This window comes from Micromys minutus (genome assembly GCF_963924665.1).
Source record: "Micromys minutus genome assembly, chromosome: 9".
In the NCBI taxonomy this organism is placed as follows: domain Eukaryota; kingdom Metazoa; phylum Chordata; class Mammalia; order Rodentia; family Muridae; genus Micromys; species Micromys minutus.
The window spans coordinates 63,040,176-63,052,832 of record NC_137978.1 but is presented as its reverse complement, the minus strand read 5'-3'; the positions used below and the strand labels follow the sequence as shown (position 1 = coordinate 63,052,832).

The following is a 12,657-nucleotide window of genomic DNA, read 5'->3' as shown; positions in this document are numbered from 1 at the left end:
GCGGAGGCGAGCCGGATGTGCACTCCTCGTTACAGTTGGAAGTAGCTATTCCAAATGCATTTGTCTTCTGCTGACATTGTCTTGGCTAGATAGTAAACACAGCCAGCGTTCCCACGTCAGAGCATAGCATTCCGGGCTGTGGGTGTGCACTGCACACACGAGTGTGCAGGACACACACCGGAAGTGACGGTGGAAGAAAATACCAGAAAACTTTTCAGAAGGCTGGGACAGGAACTCAGCAACATCGGGCTGGGATCTGGATTAACTGTGTTAGCCTTTTGAGAGGAAATTAATTCAGCATAACACGTCAACCGGTACAGGCCTGCTGCCATGCCGACCTGATGATACAGCAGTGAGTTTTTACACGTTTTTCCTGAGAAATGACTTAGCTGTAGAACAGCTGTGACCACCTTAAACCAGGGAATAAGACAAGCTAACCGTGAACGGTTACTGAAGGGAAAACTTGGAACCAAAACCAGGAACACTGCAATGCTAGTAATTGATGGTTCCCACCCTTCTTAGTGTTAGATAGTCGTTCACCACTGAGAGAGTCCAGGCCCCGTGTGGTAGAGCCTCTCAGACAGGTCTGGTTGAAATAGAGGAGAAAAATGAGAGGCGGTTCCACCTTTCTCACTGGAAACAAGAACGAGCCCTCCAGAGGACAGTTGCATGCCCTAGCACTCAGTTTACCTCCGTGGTAGTATCTTGCATGCTAAATGCAGTTTGGAGAGCCTGCTGAAGGGGACTGACTTTGGAAGTGGTTGCTGAAGCACTTTTGAAGCTTGTTAGTTTCTGGTATGTCAATAACGACCATCGTCAAGGGCTCACTCTCTAAAAGCTCTTTCAGTGCAAACCAGAGTCCCTTCTTTAATTTCTCTAGTGCCTGCTGCATTCTGCCATGAACTCTGGAGACTCCCACTCATGCATGGGAAGCTGGAATCTCATAACATCCCTCATGCCTCACGCAGTCAGCAGGGAGCTTGAGAGAGAGGAGCCAGGAGGGTATCAGGTTCCTTCTGGGACGGGACCATTTATCCAGCTCCTTACTAAGGAATGGTTTGTCTATGGCTTTGTGCAGTTGCCAATAAGATCTCCTCTCCCTCTCTCTTCCTCAAGGACTTGCAGTGGCACCCCACCCTGTAATCCCCCAAGTCGAGCTTCTCGGGAGCCGAGCATTCTCTCAGGTGTATAGTCCTGAGGTGGTGTGTCACCGAGGCTAACATGCTTATTTTGTTAATGTATAAAGTCCAGCAAACCAGTTAGAGGTGTCTATGTTGAAAAGTAACTGAAAATGTACAGTTAACATTTTTGTGGTGCAGTGTGGAAAATGCTGTTGGCCAAAGTCCCAGGCCCACAGCAGAAGGACCTCCACAAAGGTAGGCGCCGATATCAGCAGATTTAGGACACCGTAGCTCATCCTGGGTGCACAGTATCACAGCTGCAGGGTGACCCAACATTACCAACTGTGTCTTTTCAATTTCAGCCTCTCTGTGGAAGGCTGGACAGGAGCAGCACACACTCATCTTTATCCAGAGTGCAGCTCATTTGTTTCCTGCCTTTCACCCAGGCTTAACTCCTGGTTTATCCAACAACTGAAAATGGAGTTATCAACTTCTAAGTGTGTGGTTTGGAGCTTTGGTTCCTTCCCTCCTTCCTCCCTCCCCCCACCCCCACGCCCTCTCTCCAGACACAGTTTTACTTTAAGAGGAGAATGGCTATTCTGCATCATTGAAATGAATTATTCTTTACTTTTATTCACATGGTTAGTGTATGATGTTTAAGGTTTAAGGATTTCCCAAAGTTGTCTTGTGAATGTACTGCCTTCTACACAGACTACTGGTGCGCCCCCTGTGGTGGTTCCCAGTTTCACAGTAGAACCAGAGATACACAGTCAGGAACTAGCGAGTCACTCACTGAATCACACAACAACTTGGCCTCAAGGTACTGAGATATAATTGGCTGAAAATGCATGCAGTCACAATGCCGTGTCCCTTTCCAGATGCAAGGTGGTTTTGTCCTCTCTCTCTTAGGAACAGTCCTTTTGTGCCCCTCATAAACAAGAGAGGCCATTCTCCGTATATCCTCAACAGGTGTCTCCCTTTTCTGTATGAGGTAACAGGGAGGGGTTCAGAAAGCACAGTCAGCAGAGGGTCTTAAGGGCCTTGGTATTTAAATAACCTATTTTTAGTAATTACTGACTTACTGCTCATGTGTAATGAAGGTGGGTGGGCCTCTTCTACCGAAATGAAAGAATCTTTGTTAGAGGAAGAAGAGGTAGCATTTCAATCACAAGTGTTCAAACCGTGGGTGTTTGAGAATTGGGTTCTCCAATCCTTCACTTTGTGAGAAGTGACCAAGCATTTTGGTGAGCGGTTACCTCAGCCAAGCACCTTTGACTTCCAGAGCAGCCCTGTGAACTGCCTGGAGCATGCCACCAGGTTCTGAGGGTCACAGATTGGCATTGGTTTTCTATCCAAGGGATCATTTTCTGACCCCATCTGAAAGAGCCGTGTTGCGGAAAGTTGAGCCGTCATCAAGGGCCAACAGATGTGTTAACCACATCTTCAGTTAATTGTGGCATGAGGTTTAGATTCCAGGTGGCCCCGTGTTATCCAAGAAGTTAGAAATGGATGTGAAACATGTCAAGGAGGATGGGTCTGAACCTCTAAGTAACTGTCTCACTTGCCTCTTTTAGGAAATGAATATTTTTGGAACACAGTGGTGTGTGTTAAATTGCAGACAACATGCTCTTTGTCATTCTTATTGGGCCTCTCTGTCTTTTTTATTTTGCAATCCAAATGAAATTTCTGGAATATGGCAAGATCTCTCTTTTCCTAAATTTCTCACAAGCTGTTGCAGCTCTGAGAGCAACAGGTAACTAACCAGAAAGCAGCATCAGGCTGCCCTGTGGTTTTTTTTTTTTGATGGCCAGCACTGCGAGGCTCTGCCTGCTAAAAGCCACTGACTCATGAAACATCTCTCTGGCTGAGTGTCACCCAGTAGGTGTAATGAAGCGGCTTTGCCTGACGCTTTTCCCATGAAGCCATTGTTCGCTAGAGTCTGCAGCAGGCCTCTCATTTATTCATGTATTCTCATTGGACATCTGATGGAGCCAACCCTGTGAGCTTCCGCGGGCTTTCAGGGCTGCTGCTTATATACATCCCTCCAGACCATTTGATGCAGCTTTCTTTCTGTTTCTGGTTGAGACACCACCGTATCTCACAGTGTGAGTTATTTGCAGCCTGAATGCTCGAAAATAATCTTGGGGATTGTCTGGTGATTTGAATGGTCACGATTCAAAGACTTGCTGCTCTGATTCCTGTACCTCCAAGCTAGTCAAGTACCTTCCAAATTACTGATAAGAGAGTCAGAAATAGGGTCCTCAGGCTGCTGGGGTGTCTTGGTGGTTAAGAACACTTGCTATTATAGCAGAAGGTTGAAGTTTGGTTCTCAGCATCCTCTTGTAGCTCTGACTCCAGGAAAGCACACCTACACTCTTAAGCATGCGCTCCACACAGACACAGGCACATAAATGAAAGTGGAGAGAAACGTGCCCCTCAGCGCTCTCCTGAGGGGAAACAATACCTGGGGCACAGAAAAACTGTAGCTTCTGTCCTGCATTTGTCTAACCCATCTCATGCAAGACTATTCAGAAACAAGTACAATCCATTGATGATAGATAGATAGATAGATAGATAGATAGATAGATAGATAGATAGATAGATAGATGATAGAGAGAGAGAGAGAGAGATAGATAGTGTAGAGTAGGGTGTAGGTAGCCTGGGCATTTTAAGTTCACTTCATTCTTAGTCCTTAGTCAAAGCCCCAGCTTTGTAATTCTTTAAGAAAACCCAAACTTCAGCAATATGTAGCGACTGTGTAACACAGCGGGGCTGGCTGAGTACCCCTGCTCTAAATTGCACAGGTAGTAATCATGGGTACTGCGTTCTTCAGTAAAACTCCAATGTCAGAAATTGAGGTCTGTGTTTACCAGGTTCATGTACTGAACATATGTGTCGCACAGAAGACACCAAGAAAAAAGGTTCTGTTGTGTAAACACATTTATAATACTAAGTTGTGACAGATAGAGAAAAATATCTTAGGGACCTTTTGGGGCCCATGAGATGGCCCCGTGGGTACGAATGCTGCCAGCACTAACACTTCCATCCTCAGAATTTACCATAGGGGAAGAGAATGGACTCCTGAAAGCTGCCCTCCGACCTCCATGTGTACATATAAGGCTGCGCACACACGCATGTTCACACACACCCACACGCTAAAAGTAAAATCTTTAAAGGAGCATCTTAAAGAGTGCCAAACTGCATGGTAGTTAGTAGAGAAGCACGTATCGACTGTTGTTCACGGAGAACACAGGAGGAAGGAGGAAGGCACAGAGGTGCTGATTAAACTTAGATAGCTTTCTTGTTCATGTTTTAAATATGCCTTTTAATGAGTATGTCCATGAATGAAAGGCGAAATCAGCTTTAAAAAAATCTTTGAAATAACTGTTTCTTGGAATTTATTGGAAATTCTAGTACTTCTGGTACTGTCCCAACTCAACTTAGAAACATATAATTTCTTTGGAGGCAATATAGTTTGATTTCCTGATTTTTATCTGCCATGTGTTTGATTCAAAGGACAATGTAGATACCTATTCCACCCTCATTTTTCCTTTAAGTACAGTGAAGTCCTGTTTGGTAATTTCAGCAGCACTGACAGCGCAGGTCTGTTTCTTGCTGTCTCAGTGGGTTGGTGTCAACAGGGTGTGTCTGTCTTACATTTCAGGCTGTCTTCTTGGATTAGACATATTCTTTATGTGTGTTCCAGGGTTCCAGGACAGCATTAGACCAGGTGCACTTTTGTATGAGGGTGTTCATATCATTGTACGTAAGTTCTTCACAGATGATGGTGTCTTGGAATGGAGAAGACAGAATCATTATTAGTTTCCTTCAAACTATGGTCTAGATTTATTTTTCCTATTAAAAAGTCTTTTTGGAGAAAACAATATAGTAGGAATTTTAAAAAACAAGACTGTTGGAGGCAGTGGAGTGGAACAGAATAGCTTTTAAGTCAGGCATGGTGGACGCTATTCTGGTATTTATCAGCTGCACAGGTAGAGGCAGGTTGCTTAATTCCTATGAATCTTACAGTCTGGATTTACAAATTCAAGATTGTAGCAGTATTTCTCTTACAGGCACTGGGTAACCTTTAATGATACTGTGATATGACTTGCCTTTTCAACCCCACACCCTTTTCTCTAGTTCATCCCTTAACAGACTTCCACTTAAAAAGAGTTCTATGGCATCTCACTCCTCCGATGTCATAAATAATTCCAGTATAGTGTTGTGACTCAGTGGTGAAACTAATGTACCTGAAAATTGGAATGTTCTCATTTTCTTTCTATGTAGACTTCCTGTGTGTGTGGACATGCCTCTCTCCTTAGCAGTGTGTGATATCATTAATTCATAATTAATTCAGCACTCATTATGTGGCAACCTAAATCTTTGTGAAAACTTAGCTGACATTTTAACTAGTTCTGAAAGAAGTGGCAGAGGCAGGGGTGTGTGTAAAGCCCATCCTTTTAACCAGTTTAGCTAGATGTATAGAGTTAACTTACGCCTATCCTGACAGGCTGGCTACAGGTTCCTTGGTATGAAGTTTCCTAAAACATTCCAGTCTCCTTTCTTATTCACCTCAGTGATGAACTTAATATGTATAAAGCATTTCTGATGGTTCTAGAGAGACGAAGGTCTGTATCTGTGGTGATGCCACCAGATTTTAAGTTCAGACATCTTGAAACTCTGAGGTCTCAGCAGCGATGCTGTGATGGAGTTCTGTGCTAATGCACAGAGAAAACATGGTATCTGATGCAGCATGCACATCTTGCAGGACTTGGGCAGATGGGTCTGCGTGAGCACAGACACTGCATGTCTGGAAGTGAGGTCGGCATCCATGCATGCCTTGCATTGTCCCAGCCAAAAGGGATGTTAGTCTAGATGCTGCATGTTTAAAAATTGAACAGAGATCTATAGCATGTTTCAATTTTCAAGACGCTGTTTGTCAAGTATGCATGTCCAAAAGTAGGGGCCAATAATCCTGTACTATTCTACACCACAACGCGGTGCCACGCCCTAGGGCCTAATTCGATTTGGTGTGCTTAATTATTAAATTCATATTAAGCAGGGCAGTGGTGGAGCACAACTTGGATGTCAGCACTCAGGCAGATCTCTGGGTTTGATCTACAGAATGAGCTCCAGGACAGCCAGGGCTACACAGAAAGAGCTATCTCCAACAAAGAACAGCATCATCAACAACAAACATATTAAATGTAGCTTGAAGAAAGGACAGTTTAGGAGACACCCGGCCATTTGTAAATGAGCTACGCTAAGCTGGGCTTGACATACGCAGTGAGTTAGATAATCAAGTTCTTGTGTACAATAGCAGTTTAATATAAATGATAAAGGTTTTCTTCCAAAGGATATAGCTTCTTTCTCTGAAGAGATCACAATAGCTTTCACGCTCCTAAGAAATGATTTTGTTTCAAGGTTGTCAATCTAAAAGACCTTAAAACTGCTCAGAATGTATGTTTCCTTCCATTCATTGCCTACCTGTGTGATCCACCAATAGTGTAATCCTCCCCCCCCCCCCGCTTGATGTTCCTATTTGCCTGAGTTTTATTGCATATATTTAGAAAACACTAGCATTCATCATGAATAACTTTTAATGGACTGGCATGTCTTAAACCACTAGGAGAGGCCTTAGATGAAGGCCACTTTTGACTGATGTTCGAATAAGCCCACGACCAATCAAATGTGTCCTTGTTCTGTCACTGGGGCAGTGTAGGAAAGCCTTCAGCAACTTCTGCTTCTGTCTGGCTGAACTGTCCTCTCATGCCAACTTCTGGGAAGTAGACGTTACTCTGTGGCAGGTGGCATTTGAGGACTGGCTGGCTCAGAGCACTGCCTTGCACTTCACTATTCTGCCGTTAATGAATGCATTTGCCACTGTCCATGCAGAGGAATAGCTGCATATCCTGCAACACTCCCCTCGCACCTCATCTCATTGGGCACCAAATTTTTTAAGGCAGAGTCTTACGTTTTAAAAAATGGAAGTTGGAGCATCAGTTTATAAAGCTCTCTATGGAGTGAGCTCTCCGTGGCGGTCTTTGAGCAGCCTTGCTTAAATCCAAAACAAAGTCCCTGCTCGGTATTGATCCTAATGCTGCCCATATGGGAGCTCTGAAAAGGAACATGAACTGTAAAGTTACAGTTTGAAACGTGAGGGAACCAAGAGTTATGAAGAGCCAAGACTCAGAAATACAGCAGAGCGGGGGAAGGAACGTGGTGCTGGTTGTAGGGTCAGGTTTAAGGTAGCCAGCAGCTTGGCATCTATGAGTGAAATGATTCAGTCCCTGGGTCTACTCAGAGCTAAACAGATTGTGTGCTGATTCCTGACTTGACATCACACGGAATTGTGGGGCATTTATAGTAGTCCATCAGCCAGAGGAAGAAGTTCCTCAAGTAACTAAATGTCCCCAAGCTACAAGTGTCATCCTTGATTCAGAACAGAGCAGATAGCTTTGCTCTCTTCTTGGCGCCCCCTCTGTGAAATGTTACATGTTTTTACACAGACTCACATCCTCCTTTTTTGAATATTCTCCCAACAATTTCACAAGTTTTCCTATTGTCAGTCTGCAGAAGGGGCTTGTCTGGGCGTCTCATTTCAGGGGCAAAAGCCCCTCTCCTTTATCTGGTCCCAGTTCCACTTGGTAGTTATCACCTGGTGTTGTGTTTTGTTTCTCTTCCAGAGTGAAAGAATTGAAAAAGGCCAAGGAACTTGAAGACATACAGCAGCATCCCTTAGCAATGTGACATTGCTTCTCAGACTCTTTCCATTTCTGTTTTTAGCAGAGACATGCAACAACACACACGCTCGTGCACACATACATACACACAGACACAGACACACACACACATACACAATCCCTCTGCAGTTCTGGGGAGTCAGCTGCAGGATTTTAACAAGAATGTTTGCTCATTACATTTGCACTCTCATGGACAACTTTTAATTTGATCAGCAAGACATCTTGGAACTCAATCTTCTGTTGGATCACAGGAAAAAACAAGACACCAGGAGGAACTGGAAGGGCTTCACCTTAGGAGGAAGCCGCTTTCCTTGTCATTAGGGCTGTATTCAAACATCGTGTGGAACTGTACAAATATTTATACCAAAAATATAGATAAGAACAGGCGGGGCGACGTCAGCCACACGAGGAGCGCTGCGCCTGCACCTGCGGTGACTTCCAAGAAGCTGAATCCTTGGTTCTCAGTGGAGGGCTTAGATCACCTGAGTCGTGCCAGTCCGCCTGTCCTCATCTCCTTCACTGTTTGATCTTGAGTTTCCGTTCCGTTTTTCTTTTTTGTTTCTTTCCGTCCGTTGGTTCGTCCGTCCGTTCGTTTGAATCTCTACAGCACACTTAATGCAACTTTTAAAATCTGCAGGTTTTTAATGTCTTGTGAAAATTTGCAGAGGGGTGGATGTGTGGCAAACGGGTAATGCACGGGAAATAACGAGAAACAGCATACGGCATTTAAATTCATTTTCTTGCCCCCACCACCTCCCAGGAACCTGCAAGGATAGTGACCACCCCGCCCCTTCTCATGGTCAGCACTTTAGTTTGTCTGCCCCACTCTCCTGCAGTGAGGATTACTTAAGACTTGGTAACGCATGTAGCCTTTTTTAGTAACCCTGGAAACTGTAGTAATTCCAAGGGATCATAAACCTTGCCTGGACATTTGCCACCTAAACGACCAGTGTGGTGCTGCATTCTGGCCAGTAAATTCCATGTTTTGGCTCTATCTCATCCAAGCGGAGTGGTTTTCTGTGTACATACAAAAGGTAGAAATGAAAAAAGAAAGCGAGAAAATATTTCAAATGGGGTTATATTAATTGCTAAATATTTTATTCACAGAGGTCAATAACATGGCAAGATGAAATTATTTGTATAGTTTTGTCTGAATGAGCGAGAACAATGTGGATGTATTGTTTGTATATATTGTATATATTAAAACAAAGATGTGCATGAAATCAAGAAAAAGAAAAAAAGCAAAGCATTAGTGGCTATGGTCTGTAAAATGAAACAAAAAAAAACTTTATTTCACTATAAGAGTACTTTATTTTAAATGTTCTGTAGAAGAACATTTTGCAAAAGCATGACCTGCAAAAAATAAAAAAGAGCTACTGTATTTAGAGTTAGGAAAAGAGGCAGAGTAGCATTACTTTAAAAAAAAAAAAAAGGATATGTTTACATTTAATTTTGGCTATCAGGAGTTTAGTTTATTTTATTTAAAAAAATTTTTTTGCCAAAGGTGCCAAGTAATGTGAATGCTAATATTGCTTATGAAAATTAAGTTACTTTTGCAAAATAGATAATCATAAGATGAATCCTTAGAGACCTTAACACCATCCACTCACAACAACAAAGAACATTAAGATGAAAGAAAATGAGAAAAATGACACGTTTTCATATCTCCTGCTGGAAATTTAAAAAAAAATAGAAAAGACTAAAATTGCTCACGAGACAAAATAAAAGGGAAACTCGGCAAAGATGGGTGTTGAGGGAAGGGTGCCATAGCACAGTACTTCCCAGGTAATGAGGAGCCAAAGAAATCCAGTGCTTTTAAAGCTAACCTATGATGTCAAACGGAGAGAACCAGTTTTGTGTTTGCTAATGCTAGTTTAAAATTCCCAGGTTAAGTGTGAGAAATAGTTGGTATGAGATTTTTTTCTTTTAAAAAAAAAAAAAAGACACACTAAAATAAACCAACATGGTTCTGGCTGCCAACCGTGAGTTAAAACTCAAGGCTTGTTGTGAAGCCTAAAAATATTCACAAATGAGCTTTAAGCTGGTGTCTTCAGAAGGGAGGTAGAAACAAAAGGATTGTGGTAAAATAAATAAATAAATAAAAACTGGGGTCAGTGCTCTCGGTGCCTTTTCTATAATTGTACTTGTTTTTTAATTACTTCCTTTCACTGCCAACCTCAAATTACTGTACAGTACATGTCTTTCTGCTTGTGATCAGCTTGGAACAGCGACAGCCCCATAGCTAGGAGCCACCTGTACATTTGTAAGCTGACCTGACCCAGTTTTGGTTTTACCTGTGTGGGTTCTGTTGCAGCTGTTGCAATCCTCGACCCCCCCCCCCCACTCCCAACATACCTATTATTTTACACAATTTGACCTGTCTGAGGACACTGAGTAATTTACAGAAACAATTGTACTCTTAACAGGGAATAGAATGTAAAGCCAGCTCTTTCAGAATATCCTGTCTCAGTCATGGATTTGGATACATTCACTCCATTGCTTATGGTTCAAGTGAATCATCATTTGACCAGAGCAGTGATCTCGGTGCATTTGCTTCAAACCCTCACATTATTTTTTTTTTCCCCTAAGTGTTTCACATGCCACATTATTAGCTGAATACGTTGGAAAACTCTGGAAGATAGAGACATAGAAATAGTTCTTATAGAGGGGATAGAAGTAGGGTCAAAACCCACCAGTACAACTGTGAATTCTAGGTGAAGTTAAAGCGTACTTCCACTGACACAAAGCATTTCCGACCACCTTTTTTTTTTTTTTTTTTTTTTTGTGACTCTTAATTTTGGATATAAGGTGATAGGTAGGTGCAGCTTTCTTGGATAATCTGAATTCCCAAGTGCCAGGAGTAGGATTTCATGATAAAATTAATAGCTAATCTTATTCTGTCTCCTGAAGGTTTAATTGCTATCCTTGTTACCCATTCAAAAATCAGCTGTACTGTGTGAATGAATTAAAGACATTAAGACGAACCCCTTTCTGGCTGCACGGTAGCTTATGGCAGTTCCACACAGTAGTTGGCGCCCAACGGGGGGTCCCTGGGACTTGCATGTAAAACTAGTCTAGATGTCTTCTTTTTTGTAAGTTTTATTTTTGTAATTGTGCATGTGAAGCATCATTGAGTCAATGGATCTGTCGAAGAACTCAGCTGCTGGAAACCATGCAAAATGTTTTGAATTGCCCTTAAAAATATGGAAAATGTTTTCTGAATGCTTTATATTCTTTCTGCTGTAAATTAAAAATGAAGAAAATTTCCCCATATTATCTGTGTTTTGCTTTTAAACTTGACCGGAAATCCAAGGTGTTGAGGATGGAAAGTATTTTTTACCTTCTGCAAGTAGTGTTCTCCCACCCAGAGTTTCACTTAGAGACACTTCCCCAAAGCACTTGCTTTCCACCTACCCTGCCTAGTTCCTCAACGCAGTGATTTATCGAAAATGCAGTTACTTGGAAGATAAGGATCTCAATTTTAAGTTAACCCTTCTCATGTAGCTCAGAGTAGCCACAAGTTCCCCAACTCTTAAATTTAAGGATGACCTTGAACCTCTTAACCGTTTACCTAAAGCTTTTGTTGATATTACGGGTGTGCCAACAGGCTGGGTTTTATCTGGTTCCAGGGGATCAGACCCAGGACTTCATGTTAGACAAGCACTCTGCCAACTAAGCTACACTCTTCAGCTCTACTAGGTAGGGTTTTTTTGTTTGTTTTGTTTTAGGACCCTTTCCAGCTTACCTCATGCAGACGTCCCTGCAGGTCACTGTTCACTCTTCACTGCAGAGTTCTGCTGTCTCTGAGAGTGCTTCACTTCTCATCGACCTCAGGACTAGTGCCAGTTCCACACTCTGACCCTCCCACTAGGAGTGCCCATTGCATTTTCTGCTCACTGTTTATTCAAGCCCAGCCCCACAGTCTGTACTTCCACCTAACCAGAACGGTTTTTCAATAGCTACTACTCGACCCAGTACCCACCGAAGTGGCGCTCTTTCTTGCAATACACACCTTTGGGAGTTACCATGCTGAAGTGCATTTCATTTAGTGAATTCACCCACTGAGCTTATTTTAGTCTGTTTAAGAGACTGCTGGGATACTTTGCAACATACACTACTCACCCCCTCTGAGCAGACGTTTGAGTGTTTCTTCTCTGCTAGGACCAAGGGATTACAGAAACGAAGACCTTTACAGTTCTCAAAGTCAAAGCTCCCTTCAGGGATTGTAATATCCGTGCAATGACAAATATCTGTCATGTAAGAACCTGAGAGTTATTTCTCCCAAACCCTGTGGTCAAGACTCCAAATGGACTTCCTGTTGTCGCTTAACTTTCTCAGAAAAGAACTTTGTCTCCTCAGGTCCACTAGATTATGCTGGAAAGTTAGGCACGTACGCTGTTTCTAACCTTGTCAAGACCCAGAGAGAAGGTATGCGGGCTCAAAGTAATGTAAAACGCACCCATTCTCACTCTAAACTGCCTTTCCAGGGCTAGAGACAGGGCAGCGGAGACACTGCAGGAAGCTGCTAGGATTCCTTGGCAGCAGAAGAGCCCAGCCCAAAGGCGCAGGCGCCGCGCTCTGGCCCCGCCCACTTGTCCACCGAGAACGCCCGCCCACTCTTCAGCGCCGGCGCTACTTCAGCGCAAGCTCTGGCCCCTCCCACTCTGGTCAGCCCGGAGGTTACAACCCTTGTTGCGCCCGTCCCGCCCATTTCCGGCGCGCCCTCGGCGGCTGAGAGCGCATCGCCGGTTCCGGTCCGGCCCCTGCTCTTGACGTCACTACGGCCCCGCCCA

The 12,657-nt window shown here is 43.4% G+C and overlaps 1 protein-coding gene across 11 annotated transcripts in view; it reads left to right on the top strand.

Annotated features, from left to right (window-relative positions):
* The window catches only part of CAMTA1 (calmodulin binding transcription activator 1), a 773,163-nt gene extending 762,037 nt beyond the window's left edge, over positions 1–11,126 (top strand). For 9 of the 11 annotated variants that reach the window (XM_080921358.1, XM_080921355.1, XM_080921357.1 and 6 more), the window contains one exon: positions 7,808–11,126. In XM_080921358.1, the coding sequence (XP_080777484.1) occupies positions 7,808–7,871 (64 nt within the window). In that variant the 3' untranslated portion in view covers positions 7,872–11,126. Of the gene's footprint in view, positions 1–2,695; positions 2,875–7,807 lie in introns of all 11 variants that reach the window. The other 2 variants (XM_080921354.1, XM_080921348.1) reach the window with 1 other exon arrangement.
* Positions 11,127–12,657: the final 1,531 nt, after the last annotated feature.